This window comes from Siniperca chuatsi, linkage group LG18 (genome assembly GCF_020085105.1).
Source record: "Siniperca chuatsi isolate FFG_IHB_CAS linkage group LG18, ASM2008510v1, whole genome shotgun sequence".
Lineage (NCBI taxonomy): Eukaryota > Metazoa > Chordata > Actinopteri > Centrarchiformes > Sinipercidae > Siniperca > Siniperca chuatsi.
The window spans coordinates 13776721-13792020 of NC_058059.1; the positions used below are offsets into that span (position 1 = coordinate 13776721).

At 38.9% G+C, this 15300-nt stretch overlaps 1 protein-coding gene across 16 annotated transcripts in view; it reads right to left on the reverse strand.

Moving 5' to 3' along the window:
* Window positions 1-15300, reverse strand: part of LOC122865347 (anthrax toxin receptor 1-like) — a 19077-nt gene continuing 3777 nt past the window's right edge. For 13 of the 16 annotated variants that reach the window (XM_044173650.1, XM_044173660.1, XM_044173651.1 and 10 more), the window contains 17 exons: window positions 12494-12565; window positions 12331-12402; window positions 12094-12175; window positions 11938-11971; window positions 11606-11685; window positions 11031-11099; window positions 10847-10927; window positions 10661-10721; window positions 10318-10416; window positions 8347-8416; window positions 8106-8184; window positions 7318-7413; window positions 7159-7200; window positions 6885-6977; window positions 3300-3458; window positions 2351-2431; window positions 1-1643 (listed from right to left, as the gene is read on the reverse strand). In XM_044173650.1, coding sequence (XP_044029585.1) covers window positions 1251-1643; window positions 2351-2431; window positions 3300-3458; window positions 6885-6977; window positions 7159-7200; window positions 7318-7413; window positions 8106-8184; window positions 8347-8416; window positions 10318-10416; window positions 10661-10721; window positions 10847-10927; window positions 11031-11099; window positions 11606-11685; window positions 11938-11971; window positions 12094-12175; window positions 12331-12402; window positions 12494-12565 — 1663 coding nt within the window. In that variant the 3' untranslated portion in view covers window positions 1-1250. Of the gene's footprint in view, window positions 1644-2350; window positions 2432-3299; window positions 3459-6884; window positions 6978-7158; window positions 7201-7317; window positions 7414-8105; window positions 8185-8346; window positions 8417-10317; window positions 10417-10660; window positions 10722-10846; window positions 10928-11030; window positions 11100-11605; window positions 11686-11937; window positions 11972-12093; window positions 12176-12330; window positions 12403-12493; window positions 12566-15154; window positions 15249-15300 lie in introns of all 16 variants that reach the window. The other 3 variants (XM_044173662.1, XM_044173661.1, XM_044173664.1) reach the window with 3 other exon arrangements.

A 15300-nucleotide genomic window follows, 5' to 3' on the forward strand; every position in this document is an offset into this window, starting at 1 on the left:
TGCTGTCTTCAACTTTTATTGGAAGTGTGTTAGCTGCATAGCTGTACGCACATTGAAGGCAGAAGAACACCTGTGGAGGTGAACCACAGATGTGTAGCGCCTTTAAAGTCCTAATCTGGCATCACTAACCAGCATCAAGCTGAGCACCTGTGACTGAGCTCAGTATTAAAAAACATCAGTTGTGTTATAGTCAGTACATCCATCATAGATCTGATAAAGCCTCTGACGATGAGGAGTCATGATGAGTGGAGCAAAAAAGGGAAAAACAACTTTTTAACTTATCTATTGCACATCATATTGGTATGAAAACATCTAATCACAAGACTCAAAAACTGCAGTCTGCCATTCTGGCTACTAAATCAGTCCCAGGGTGATCTTCCAGAGGTCACATTTGTCAGTGTTACATAACTTCAATAGCTCCTGGCAGTCATCCTCACACACTGCCAAAGATGTAACTCTTGTGTTTTAAGAGCTTCTTGCAGACAGTTTTACAGATTAAAGTCTCTGGTTTTTAACTTTAGGATTTATTTCCATGTTGATAATTTTCGACAGAAATGCTTGAGATCATAATTAAGGTGTAACTTGTATTTCATTATAGATTTTTTTTTAAAGGTATCTTATTAATAGCATTCATTGGGCTTGTCTCTGCAGGGAATGTGAGATGTGCATTTCATTAATGTATAAATGTTCAAGGAATAGTTTGACATTTTGGAAAATACACTCTCCTGTCTCTACACTGAAAAAGTTTTTAAAGATCTCCCTACAAACCCCCTTCCAAACTCACTAAGTAACACATTATACCTCGTTTGTTAAATCCATACACAAACAAGCATGTAAAAATGACAAGTTGTAGTTTAACGGGATGTGACACACTGGAACTATTTCTTGTCTGGGTGCAGTCACTTACTCAGCTTTAGCTCTGTATTTACCATACAGACATTCCAAAAAATGAATAAATTGCTTAGCTCCAATAGCGTTTAATAGGCAAAGCTGCGCTTGCTACACTAAATATTCACTTTCTAGACTTAAAATAAAAAGTCATAGTTCATGGCACATCATGCGTGAGCCACTTGTTGAGGAAAACAGACTTAATTGAAAGTTTTCACTGTGCAGGTGTTGAATCACCAGCATTATATAGTCATTGTAGTTCTGTTTGGACTTAATTACACTCAGGCACAGTGAGAAGGTCTTTTGAGGTTTCCATCCTGAGCTTGGATCCTCCTCCTCAACTTTTTGGTCTATAACCATTTTCAGTGGTTCTCATGACTGGGGCGTGGAGGAGGGCGTGACGGAGGAGGTGCTCTACATGGGGGTGGACCCAGAGGTGGAGGCGGTAGGGAGCCAGTTGGAGATGGGGGTGCAGAGACTGGGCTCATGTTGGCTGGGGGCAGGGCTCTGTTTGGAGGTGGTGTGTACATGGGTGGAGTGGTGGAGGACGGGGGAGGAGTGGATGGGGGAGGAGTGGACGGAAGAGGGGGGAGCGTTGAAGTTGGCGAAGGGGGCAAATGGAAGAGGTGGCTGTCGTCTGACGGACGACGCTGGTAGCTGTGGGGCAAAGTGTAGACAGGCGTGGAGGGATGGTTGTAGATGGGATAGCGAGGAGAAGGGTAGGGTGTGCTTCGGGTGAAAGTTATGCACCTGCCCTGTAATACAGAAAAACAAAGTTGGCTCAGTGCACAAAAAGTGATCACAGGTCATCGTAGAGGCTTGTTTTGTTTACGAACTTAACTGTGCAATGTGAGACAAGAAACTGCAGTGTATTCCATGAAAAATTCCTAAATCTACTGTGGCACAGCGAGTGGCAGGTTTGGAAGAGTACAGCTTTCAACAGATGGAAAGAGGAAATTCCTTTGTTAGTGAGTGTCATGGAAGGAAACAGCATTCCTGCACTGTCGTGCTGACGCTGGGAGCTGGAGGAGGCAGGCAGCTTCTACTCCTAATGACTTCTGCAGACAAGAGCATTCCTCCAGACAATACTGCAGTTGTTTTTACCTTTGTCTACTCACTATGCCACTTGAGGGTTTCCTTGAAGTCACTAGTCTTATAATTTGATGCAGCTTTGACTTTAAAAAAATGTTTAGTCCATGGAATAACTGTAGTTAATGTCATACAGATAAGACTTCAACTTGGTTTCTACTGTGTTCTTTGATACTTCGCTCAAAACCTCCCTTATCCCTGCCAAAAGTTGACATAGTTGGTTCACAATCTTATTAATTGCTTTGTTTTGAAAAAATGTGTGCTTATCTTTCAGCTGTGAAGAGCTGATGCTGCTTACTCCATAGAGGAAGCCAAAGCGTCACGCCTTGACTTTCTATTATTCTGTTATCTCTGGCTTGTCGATATGTCTCACCTTGTCTCCAGGATGAGGTCGCATCACAGACACTCTGTCATAGCCTTTTCTCAGGAATACACACAAAGCATCCAGTTTGCCCTGTAGAAAGACGATCACAGATGACAGTGTAAAAAAAAGAAGTATATTATACCAATGATCTCTGATAACAACCAGAATATTACCATAATTTGTGTGCATTGGCCTACAGTGCAGCAAAAACAATCATTTAAAATACTCAGTTAACTAACAAGCAGATATTGTCTGTTTATTTGTGATTCTGCCAGAATGTATCTGCTTCAGATCTCTTTGATTTTTGTATAAGAAGCTTTATATGGTAGAGAGACAGATAAACAAAGAATGTATTTAGTCAGGAATAAAACCCGCTCAACAGATTCCATATTCAGGGGTTAGCTCAGTTCATGTCTGGTTCTTATTACCATCCATTCAGCTGACTAATATGTTAGGAAACAAATTTTATTAACTATTTCCTGGTAACACATCACTCCCAGAAACACTAAAAATGAAATATATTTTAGGTTATGGTGGATAGATGCCATCGTGAGGAAGAGGGCTTCTTCAAAAAACTAGTTTTAAAACACCTGGAATAGGCATCATACTCTATAATACATATGTTAACATTATGTGATCCATGTCATGAAATATATTTGGTGACAGTAATACATTTTTATGATAACTGAGCAAACAGAGGAATACCATAAGATGTGCTTGAAAGCTCTGGAAAAAGCTAGTAAGTGGACCCTGAGCTAAGATTTTTTTGTTAACATATTAAAGTTAATATTTATTAGGAATTTGAAAGCCAAATCTATGTCATGAATGTGATAATAAAAAAACCTTTAAAATAAGCAAAATATGGACAGAGTATCATGCACAGAAGTGTGTGAATGTTTCAGTGAATTAATAAATAAATTATATAACAATTAAAATGAATGAAAACTAACTGGAGTACCTTGATGGGAGAGTACCACTTCTGGGGGCGGATAGATTTGTGCATGGTATAGTAAGGACGTGGTGGATCAAACTCTTCCGCTGGCATCACAACACGAGCATTTTTAGCTTTTTCCAGTTTGGCTCCTTCTTCAGTTGAGCCTTTATCTCCCCATCGGACCTGAACAGAAACAGAAACTTTCAGCAGGGGTGTAGGACTGGGGGGGCAAAGGGGACTGAGTGTACAGGGCCCTCATGTGAGGAGGGCCCATAAAGATTCACTAGAATGAGTAGCCGTGGATGCGGGAAGGGGCCCATAGAGAATGCCTATGTACAGGGTTCAGAGTTTTGTGCTACGCCCTTGGCGTTCAGCACTTTGCTGCAATCAGTGATGAATAGGAGGCATTCATTTAGAGAAAACTGGTTTAAAATAGGAATATGGCCGACATATCATCCATCACATTTGGTTAAATTTGCTACAGAAGCTGAGAGCAGCAGTGTTTATGGTGTAGTCTCTCATTTGTCCAGGAATGTTCCATCGTAGAAAAGGTTTCCATCGTAGTCATCTGGACACTGTTTTTAGAATCAAGACGTTTCGGCTCCCATCCGGAAGTCATTCTCAATAGTGAAAAATGGTCTGAGAATTCAAGCTAATCTGTGTTACTTAAGCCCTGCCTTCAGGAAGTAGTCTTCCTGAGTTTCTGCTGTTTAACCTGCCTAGTTTCACCTGAAACTGCCCTTCTTTTGTTTCCATGATGGCCCACTGGATTACTGATTACTGGGCCATCATGGAAACAAAAGAAGGGCAGCTTGAGTTCTCAGACCATTTTTCACAATTGAGAATGACTTCCGGATGGGAGCCGAAACGTCTTGATTCTGAAAACAGTGTCCAGATGACTACGATTGAAACCTTTTCTACGAGTGTTTACGATTATTTTTAGCCATGTTAGCAGTGTGGGTCTAGTAATGGCAATGCTGATCTGTCGGTTGGCTGGTCCAACACTTTGGTCTAGACTGATAAATCTCATCAACTGTTGAATGGATTGCCATGAAATTTGGTACAGATATTCACGGTGCCCAGAGGATGAATAGTAATAACTTTGGTGGGCCTGTAACTTTTCCTGTAGCAACAGTTAAAATTTTTAATTTGTCCAATACTTTAGTTTTACAGGTTTTTGTTCATAAACCAATGACATTCCCATCGGCCTCAGCTGTACTTTGTGTTTAGTGCTAATTAGCAAATGTTAGCATGCTAACACACTAGACTTAAATGGTGAACATGGTAAACATTATACCTGCTAAACATCAGCAAGTTAGCATTGTCATTGTGAGCATGCTTGCATGCTGACTTTTAGCATTTAGCTCAATGCACAGCTGTGCCTACATACAGCCTCAGAGCTGCTGGCATAGCTGAGAAAACAGGACAATTTTATCATGTAAGCATGATGCTGTGATCTGATTTGAGCTAATAATGTCAGCTCCAGGAGAACCCATTTTTACCAGTGCTTCTGCATTAAATGACTGCAACTGTTGTAAATTATGTTAATCTTTGCAACAACTTGTTGCTTTATTTTTACATATAAAAACATTTCTCTTTCCTTGCATATCCAGATATTTGTAGCATGTCTACGTGGAGTTTAATTTAACCCAGTCCTTTGAAATCCACAAGACAACAGAAGTTGGCTCCCTTGCCTCAAAGTTTAATTGCATCAATTCATGTTTATGGCCTAAAACCTCAAAATGTAGCAATAGACCCACTGCCACAGGTAGTTTGCCTTCTCAAAGGTAAAGAATGTTCGAGTCCTTTCCCCCCCCCCAACATTGATGCTCAGAGAGCCTCAAAAAAAAAAAAAAACTAAAGCAAATGTCAAAAACGATCAATCACGTCAAGAGTGAAACCAGTACTGTCAAAGCAACCTTGGAAGTTCATTACTCAGATTTAGTCCTTTGCAGCTGCCGCAGACAAGCCACAAAGGCTTTAACTTGGCAGAGAAAGCACTTAAATGAAGTTGTGCATAGTTTCCATTGCTCTGTTTGGAAATGGTGCTGCTTCAAGGCTTCAAGTTCACAGCACAGACTCAGCACTACCAGTCTGTAAAGCAATTCACACTGAGAGGGTGACTTCTGTCTCCTTGACCTTCTTCCTCTTAGACAACAGACACATGTGGTCCCTCTTGACCTGTGGACGTCTCGTCTGTTGTTCACCTCTTACCCAACTGACGCAGGCTTAGGTATCATGTAGCACAGGGCTCAGATGTCTGACTGCCTCTTCTTATTCTACAAGAAATTTCTTGACATCACGACTCTGAACTTTTCTTTCCACTGCTTACCTTTTCCTTCTTTTCCACACAGAAACTGAGATTATTCTTTCCTTTTACCATCTCAAGCTGCAAAATCCAAGCCTTCACACAAGATTTCACTGACAGGCACCTTCATTTCTCCTAAGCTGACTATCGAAAATCAAAGACACTAGTTTAACAACCACTGCTACAGAGTACACGTCTCAGCCTCTGGGCCTTAAAACAGTCCAACTCTTTGCTCCTAACCAAGCATTTGGTAGATCTGTCGTTCTTGCAGTTTACTGGCCAGATGGCCTCATTATAACTCACACTGTCTCTCCAAACTAACAACGAAGTGTTCCAGCGTGGACTTGCATACTCATCTCTTTTAAGGAATGAGTCGCTTCCTGTTTCCCTTTGTATTCCTGCTGTACTTCTGTTTGATCTCACTCCTTCTTTCAACATTTCCAAACTGGCCGAGTGCTAGATTCAAGGTAGCCACGTATTTCGTCTATGAACCTGAAGCCGGTTGATGGATACAGATATACAGTAGATTTCAATATTTTCAATAAGATTTCATATTTAATATTGTAAGAAGCTGAATGTAGTTGCCCTATTAAAGCATGTATAGAAGCATGAGATGATGGTTTGATGTTGATTCAAAGTAAGAAAGACCTCTCATGATTAAAGCAGCTGTGCAACATACACACAGATTTTTTTTTAAAGTACCTGGAAAATAGCACTCTTAGTGTATTTGCTTCTAAATGTATTGTTTGATAGTTTTGGAAACTCATATCTGTTTATGCATCTTAACTGGATATTGTTTATACTCTTTTACTGTGTGACAGTTGTCTCGGCCTGTTTATGTTGTTTGTGTTTAATTAACTGTTGGAACGATGTTTTTATGTTGCCCTCTTAGGCAGGTCTCTCTTGAAGGAGAATTTAATGATACTTTGGTTAAATAAAAGGAAAATGAAATTAATCACACTTGTGGCCTATTCTTTGGTTTTGGCTATTCTGGTACCATCTTTCAGCTTTTATTGATTAATTTATACTTTATGGCCCTGAGTATGATGAATAATTTTCGCAATATGTACAAATAATATCACAATATGTTCAAATAATGTTGTAACCATTTTATAAAAACAATAACTCACTTTGTTACTGTTCATTTGACATCACACCTTAGCTGTGATTTAATTTCCATATACACATAATAAGTCTGTGTGCAGTATGAACATATTGAACAATTAAGTTTTATTACGTCTGCATGATAGTTATTACATATTAATTCATTTGCTATCTGGGTTGCCTTTCTCTCTTTCTACCTCCATTCTCTTGATGCCTCCGACTCCACGCCCTCCATAGTATGAGGCATCCACTGTGGGCCACCTCTTCTTGGGAAAACCATCCTCATCATCCTAAAGACGAAAGAAATAGTATTCATGTTTACAAGCGTAAAGCAAATAATGAGACTACAGCTGAAGAGCAGATGTGCTGTGCTTGACGAACAAGGTAATCATTGAAAAGAAATTAATATGAGTGCCAAGACGTTTTGCTCATTTTGTCATCACGAGGTGAAGAAAAAAAAAAAACACTTACAGAGATGTCCTCTATTACTGGAGGAGGTGGCTCATGAATGACCTGCAGACATGACAAAGAAATATGTATTGTTAGCCTCAAAGGATGGCTGCTGTGTTGTGCCATAAACACATTGTTGTATGTTCTTGACTCAGAGAGGATCCAAGATGGCCGTCGTACCACGGTGCAGCAGAGAGGCCAGAACCACCACAGCAGAGTGATGGTGAGCAGGAGCAGCAGGATGAGCAGAGCTATGGCCACAAAGGTCCCATCAGACTAGAAGGGAAAACAGATAAGGGGACATATCTAGGGTGAGTTACAATCACTGTTTTCCACGACTGTGGTCATAGTGAGATGTGCATTTGCTGGATAAAATGACAAAAACACCACATGAAACAGAAGACCTGGAGGTAACTACAGCACGGAGTCCATACTTACTACTACTACCTACTTACTGACATTTTCTATCAACATAACTTTCACTTTCAACCAACACTAGATAGAAAAGGTCAAGTGTTTTAGATGACTAGTCACCATATAGATTGCCTCTTCCATATATTTTCAATGACGTTTAGCGTGGTGGGAAATAGTTGCAGAGGACATTATGGATTACTTTCAAATTTTATAGCATTTTGTCAGCGTCAAGGCCACTAATGAAATGCAGCAAACTGAGGCACAGGGTCACGCTGCTGCAGCTGCAGACATGTGTGACAGGAGGCTTGGAAGTTTCTTGAAAGATAAACTGAAAGAAACAGCTGATGCACACAATAACATAAGAGCTCTTGATGCCAAGTGTTTATATCATTATCAATATATCATTTGCTGTGCTAGTAGAAGGGAAAATCCAGCATCCATTAGATAAGTCACAAAATGACAAGTCAAAGACTGAAGCTCATAGACTATTTTTAGCTTTGAGCTAATGTGTGAGTTCAGATTTTTAGTACTATGTTGTTTTACACTGTACTTACACAAGTGACTGCGGTAATTGTTACGGAGCTTGATATGAAGCTCAGGCCATTATTCATGCTGACGTGGAGAGTGGCAGACCTGTAGAAACGGTAGGACAGTAAATGAGAGCGATGATAATTTGCTTCATTTCGACATGAAGTTACTATTTTAGTTGGTATTTTAGTGAAAAGTTTCTGTTTCGATCTCTTCACTCTAATATGAGCCAGACATCCTTGTCTGTGAACAACAGTAAACACTTACGTTCCCTCTTTTTCCAGAACAGGAGCTGGGCACAAAAGGTAGGTATCTTTCACCACCAAAGGCCTTTTCACTGTGGAAACAGAATTAACATGGTAATCTGTATCATGATATGCTGTAATTAGAGTATACTGTATATAGTGAGATAAATTTCAAGATAAGTCTGGCTCATTGGTGAAAGAGAAAGTAGTGAAAATGATGCAAAGGAAAAGTTTACTTGACTTTTCTCTACCAGTTCTGAAACTTCAGGAGATTCAAACCTCAAAATATTCTTTTTGTTATTAAATTCCTGGACTTCCTCTCCTTATGGAAAATGAAGCAAATGAGGGAGGGTTGTGGTTTATTTACCCTGGCTGAGTGAATGTCTAGTGTGTGCAAAGACAGTGCTAGTCCCTGATGAGATCTACATTCCCCTTCGGACATCTGAGAAGTGTTGAGCATTATACCAGAGGAAGATGGTGCTGATGGTTTTTGGGGAGGACGGGGGTTTAAATCATTGTGAGCCACAAACAGCGGCTCTCCCCCACCCAAACCCATCTGTACGGCCAAAACAAACTTGGCACAATGATGTAAATGGCTGCTGAGTGAAATCCCAAAAACTGCTGCTTTTTCTATTCTGTCTATTAATAGTTGGATGAATTTAAGTGATGTTTGGATTCACACACCTACAATGTTGCTGTCTTCTGTCGATCACTTCACAATATAATGTGGATGACAGAGGATGAGGTGATACATAGTTTTTTGCTCAACTTATTCACACACATTCTTCTGTTGGGATAACCGCAGATGTAGTCCATCTACTATTCCACCCTATGTAAAATGTCCTACCTTAAGAACTACGTAATATGTAGGCTACTATAAGATGTTTTACAGTTTCTTCCTCCCTCTGTGCTTTTTTGCAACATGTTCACCTCCACTAAACCATATGTTACATTTCGGCAGAGCCAGGCTAGCTGTTTCCCCCTGTTTGCAGTCTTTATGCTAAGCTAAGCTAAGCAAAGCTAACCTGTAGCTTCATATTTAGCGTACAGACATTAGGGTTTATCGATCATCTCATCTATCTCTTGGCAAGAAAGTGAATAAGTGTATTTCCCAAAATGACAAACTGTTCCTTTAAGCACATTTACACCCTTCAGTTCTATGATTCACAAACACAAGTTTTCACATAATGATCAATTCGTAGACTTTTGGAGCAAATTTGGTTCCTCATTCAAGTCTATGCAAGTTTACCAATGGTCTGGTTTAGACTGATTATACTGTGCATTGCAATAAAGAAATGGTTAGCTGCATAGCTGCATTAATGTGTTGTTTTGTTTGTTTGGTTTTTGGCCTCTTGGGAGCAGAACTCCACAACAAGCTCTCACGTTTGACATATTTTTGCCTTGTAAAGTTGATATAGTGAACATATTAGCAAACATTTGCCTATTTACACATCCAGCAGACACAAAGCAACATTAGCATTCATCTGACGTCATGTGTCCAGCAACCTGATGAATTTAAGTCCAATATTCTCTCTCCTTTTAGCTCTGTTTTGGTCTCCACCAACTCCTGAGAAAAGTGTCTGGCTCTTTAGCTGCATAATGCTCCCCAATGTTCATCAGCTAGTCGCTAGCTGTGTCTGTCTGCTGTTTGGTGCTGAGCAGGTAGCACTGCAAGCCGTTAAACCAAAACAATGAGGTGAAAGATGTTAAAATGCTTGGTAGAGCTAAGGTGGACTGCAGAGTTAGGTGAAAATTCAATGTGGGTTTGTCACTATGAGCGACCCCTTTCACATTAAACATTTGACCCATTGTTTATATAAAAATATATGTTATGCAATATATTCATGCAACTTAAAAGCCACAAAAAAACCTAAAAGATATATCCTAAAAAAGATAGAAATTTTTAATTCTAGTGTTTTGCCGTCTGTCTGGAAAAGTGTAAAATACCACAAAACTAAAGTTTGTGAATGAAAAGCTTGGAGCATGTACTTACTCAAAGTAACTGTGTCATTGATACGAAAGCTGCAGAGAACTTTCTGTACGTCTCGGGCGTGAAGGAAACCATTTCCTTTGACTACCACCTGGAAGGATTCTGAAGTGGGATTAAATTGATCATTTATATATCAGTTTTCCTTGCAGTATATAATGCAATGTGTATTTTTGAAGATGTTTAAGTAGAGTCATCAATGTAATCTCATAATACTGTATATAATATGGTTGTATGTAACTTTCAGTTGCAGTATTATATCCAAACTAAATATGATATAATATAAATAACACAGGTGTTTAACAGTACAGTGTTTTGTGGGTTTTTTCCTATGGTTATGCCTCTTTACCTCCTTCACAGATGCTGGAGGGCTCTACAGCCAGGATCTCAATGCAGGATCTCTTCAGGATCTGAAAGGAAAAATAATAATATAAAACGCTGAACTAAAGGTTCCTTTTAGTTTAAATTATGCGATGAGGTATTTAATCAGGAATATGCATCTTTCTGTGAAGTGTCATGCTTATGTCTTTCATACCGAGTCAATGACCCCTTGTAGCGCCTGAAATCCATCATTCACAGGGAAGACATGGTCCTTACTGTCAGCTATTGTTGAAAGCTGTCAAGAAAAATGACTGAATGATTGTATATGTCTCATTGTTTGGATGATTGATTAATTCATCCCCTGATTAACTGATTTATTGGTTGACGGATTGATTTACCTGGGTTTCATTGAAGTCTTTTACTCCCACACAGTACACAGTGGCGCCCAACTGGCGCGCTCTGCTGGCCTGATTTAAAACAAGACATTAAACAAACAAACAAACAAACAACAAAAATAAGCTGCAGAAAAATGATGAATGCTCACTAAATCACAATGAGGAGACTGCTCTTTATGGGCCAAAACTTCAAAACTTCTTCCACTCGTGGCCACACCTCCATCAGGGATGGTGCTGCTAATGTTTTGTCATTGACAGCTGTTGGAAAACATCACTGAGAGGGTTGTGACCATAAACACAACAAGCCTGGAAGTTTTTAACCCAAAGAGGGCAACCCAGCAACATCTTCCTGCCGTATGTCATTCAGTGTGGATTTACCCTTTAAGTTCTCTAATTTTAACATAGTAAAGGGAAAAATAAGTAATATGACGCATTATTACATTTGGGGAAAAGGGTAGGTTTGAGATGATATTAACTCTCTATTGAACACTGACTCATTAATAGTGTATTGATATAATGTTTGAATTATGCGAACACCCGTCATTTAATTGTAAAACGCTGACTGGTTTTCATGTCACCTCTCTTTGTGCCAGGTCAAACTGATTTTCTCTCAGTTCACCGTCCGTCAGGGCAATGATAACACTGGCTGTCCGGTAACCTGAAAGTCAGAGCCAGATTTGAAAATAAATAACTGTTTCAATAATGACACAAAATCCATTTTTTAAATGTATTTTTCAAATGAGAATCAACGTGAGCCATTTGGAAAGAGCTGCTGTGTTTTTGTTGTCATTTCTTTCTTCGTATGATGATTCTTCCATATGGTCGAACTGAGTTCTGATGAATGGATAAAGAAGACTCCACTAGCAGAAGGAATGATTAAGTGTTAAAAAGGAAAATACTTTTTACTCACCATCTCCAGTCCCATAGTATATTTGCTCACTGGCCTGAGGGAGAAGATTTGAGGCGTCAGAGGCTATAAAGTTAAATGAGCCTCATTTAAAAAAATTAGATGCCATACTGTTGGGTAAGCGAGATCAGTTTCCCATTGACTTAACAGATGGCTTACTCTTTGAAAACCTCTGTGCATGAAGGTGTCTCCACCTGGCTGCACCATCCTTAGCTCCTCCAGTCCGGCCCGAATCTGCTCTCTGATCATTGACGTGTTTCAGAGAATAAAAATGTGTATATATAATTGGAATGAAATGAGATAGCACAGATGATTAAATGCAACTCAATATAAGAAAATACAACAGACATGCAAATGAAATCATTAAGACTTTTGAGCGAGGCTGTATGTGTGTACCTGTCTTCTGTTAGTGCCATGAGAGTCCGTCCTTCTGTTGAAAATACAATAAAAGACATCCGCAGCTGAGGACTGGAAAAAAAGAAGAAGAGATGACTGTCATGTTTCACATTCAACTATTTTCTTCTTTCTCTTTAAATCTGGTGTTTCTGTGTGGACCTACCTGATAAACTTGTGAGCCAGGTGGTCAACAAAGTAATATATCTCGTTCCAGTAATATTGCACACTGCCAGACCTGAGAAAAGGTTTCAAGGAAGACCAATGAACTCTCTTGTTGTTGCATGATAATGTAATAACTGTAGCAGTCTTAATTGCCCTCCAGTTTCTACATTTCTATGTCATGAAGTCATTTTAGAATAGTAAGTTTAATTTCATGACTCCTATGGAGATAGCTGAACACAAACAATGAAACAAAACTCGTACCTGAGTTATAACAAGATAAAACACTGCACTTAATTTCAGCATCTAGTCATGCTGTAAACATTTAAGAGTACTCAAATGATTTAGTATTGCACTTCTAAACAGTTAAAAGGACTTGCACGAAATATTGAAATCATGTATAATAAAAAGGTGGAATGCCCCTTTAAAGCTTAGATTGGCTTTTGAGATTGTGATGTGACACGATAAAGAATTGCACCATTCTTGCAAGGCATTTACACTACAGCATAATATAGTGCTGCAACTAATGATTATTCTCATTATTAATTCATCTACTGAATCATTTTGGTCTATAAAATATCAGAAAATAGATCAAATACCTCTCAAATGTTCCCAGAGCCCAAAGCGACATTTTCCAATTGCCTGTTTTCTCAGTTCAAAACCCAAAGATAGAGTTTATTATCATATAAGACAAAGAAAGAAAAGCAGGACATTTTCACACTGAGAGGCTGGAACCGGCTATTTATTTTGCTTTTTTTTTGCTTGAAAAATGGTTTAAACGATTAATCTATTATCAAAATGTTTGCCTATTAATTTAATATAAAAATAAAAATATTTGAGTCTGGTCAAAAGTACTGCACATTTAGTGTAGAGTTACAAACACTGTACAATATTGTATTTAAAAATGTTTAAATAACCAAACTGGTATCCCTTGTGGTTTTGGTTGATGGTATGCAATTCTTAAGATACCAAATTCTAAAGATTTATTATGCTGTAGCTGCTCTTTGCACATTTGTTTTGCTGTTGTCTTTGTGTCATGAACTTTTTATATCAGCATTTTATGTGTACTGTATATAATGTATGAGCCCACCTGTGTAGTCATCATAGTGAAACTTCACATAGAGGAACCAGTGAGTTTAAGCCTTTGTATTTCCTTCTGCGTGCTGATGCTTAATATTTCCACTTTTTCTCATGTGGCTTCACTGCCCGTTTTTAAATGCCAAACAAAAACTGAAGTGCCACGTCATTTTCTCAGATGAGCTCAGCTTTATATCAGGTCCTGATTTTGAAAACAGGTGCCAACTCAACAAAACAATCAGAAGAAGAACGCAGCTTTAAAAGCGGAAGTCAATAATTAAAAAGAATTGTGAGGCAAATGTGCAAAACCTCTGCAGCCTCTTCTCACGCTGCACTGCCGGTCTTTGTCTTCTCCCTCCGTTATGTTTTCATTTATCCTGTGATGTGAGTCCCAGTGCAAAGACAGCCAAAAACTCAGGATCTTTGGAACATCTGGCTCTAATGGAGAAAGGGTTCTGCAGACTGAAGCAGAGAGAGCTGAAGTCGGGACTATAGTTGGGCTCCTGTCAGTGAAACGTGGCCACAGTTTGACAACAAGAATCCCTGCAGTGCACTTTATCATTGAAGTGAATACATCATTCATCGTTGTATAAACATGTTTACTGTCATTTCTTACTACTTTAAAGTTGCTCATATTGAATGTTCACTATGATCTGGCCTGCAAAACAACACAACACATGACTTGTTCAATAGCTTCACATTAGCTTCATGACAGTTTAATGCACTGTCTGATTTAACCCTTATGTCTGCACTCACAGGAACTCAAGTCTTTAGAAGTCTGCTCCAAATCTGTGTTTGGTAAATAAAACGACGCAGTATTGCAAATACGGCTGAAACAGTCAGTCGACTAATTGATTCGTTGATTGACAGAAAGTAATTCTACAACTATTTTAATAATTCATTAAATCGTTTTCAAGTGCCAACCATTTTCTGGCTCCAGCTTCTCCAATGTGAGGATTTGTTGCTTTTCTGTGTTAAATCATTGTAAACTGGATATTTTTGGGTTTTGAACTGTTGGTCAGACAAAACAAGATATTTGCAGATGTCATCTGGGACTCTGGAAAACTGTGATGTGCATTTTTCACTAGTTCCTGACATTTTATAGATCAAACCACTAATCGATTAATCGAGAAAATAATATGCAGATTATTCGATAATGTTGCGCCCCAAGTTTGCTGCTGGCCAAGAATGACAATAAATTGCAATGCTATATTGATTGGTTTACTCCTCACTTTCAACAATTAGAAAATGATGGCGCTATAAAATGCTGTGCTAGATACACACCACACACTGTACCACAAGAAATCAGTAGATCTGATGACTGAATGAGTGTTTCACTCTCGCATTTTTTAATTTAATTTTTAGCAAACCTCTCTTAACATGCAATCTTAAGCAGAAAGAACCGGGCAAGTGACATTTCAAATTAAACATACATTATATCCATGTGTGCTTTGTTTTGGCAGTTATGACTCCAAGTCCATCACATCATTCTTTTTGTCTCTACAGAGCCAGAAACCTGTCCTATTTTCATTTTACACAACAAGATAAACAGCAGAGAGACCAATACTTATAATCAACAGCAAAAAACCTTCTGGTTGTAGTAGAGTAGCACATATTTTCCATGCAAGTAGTAGCCCATCAATGCCTCTGGAGATCATCTTGAATGATGTTTGCACCTGTGTCTTCAAAACAATCTCAGATGAGTCGTGCACCGAATATTAAAAGCCCTCTTCT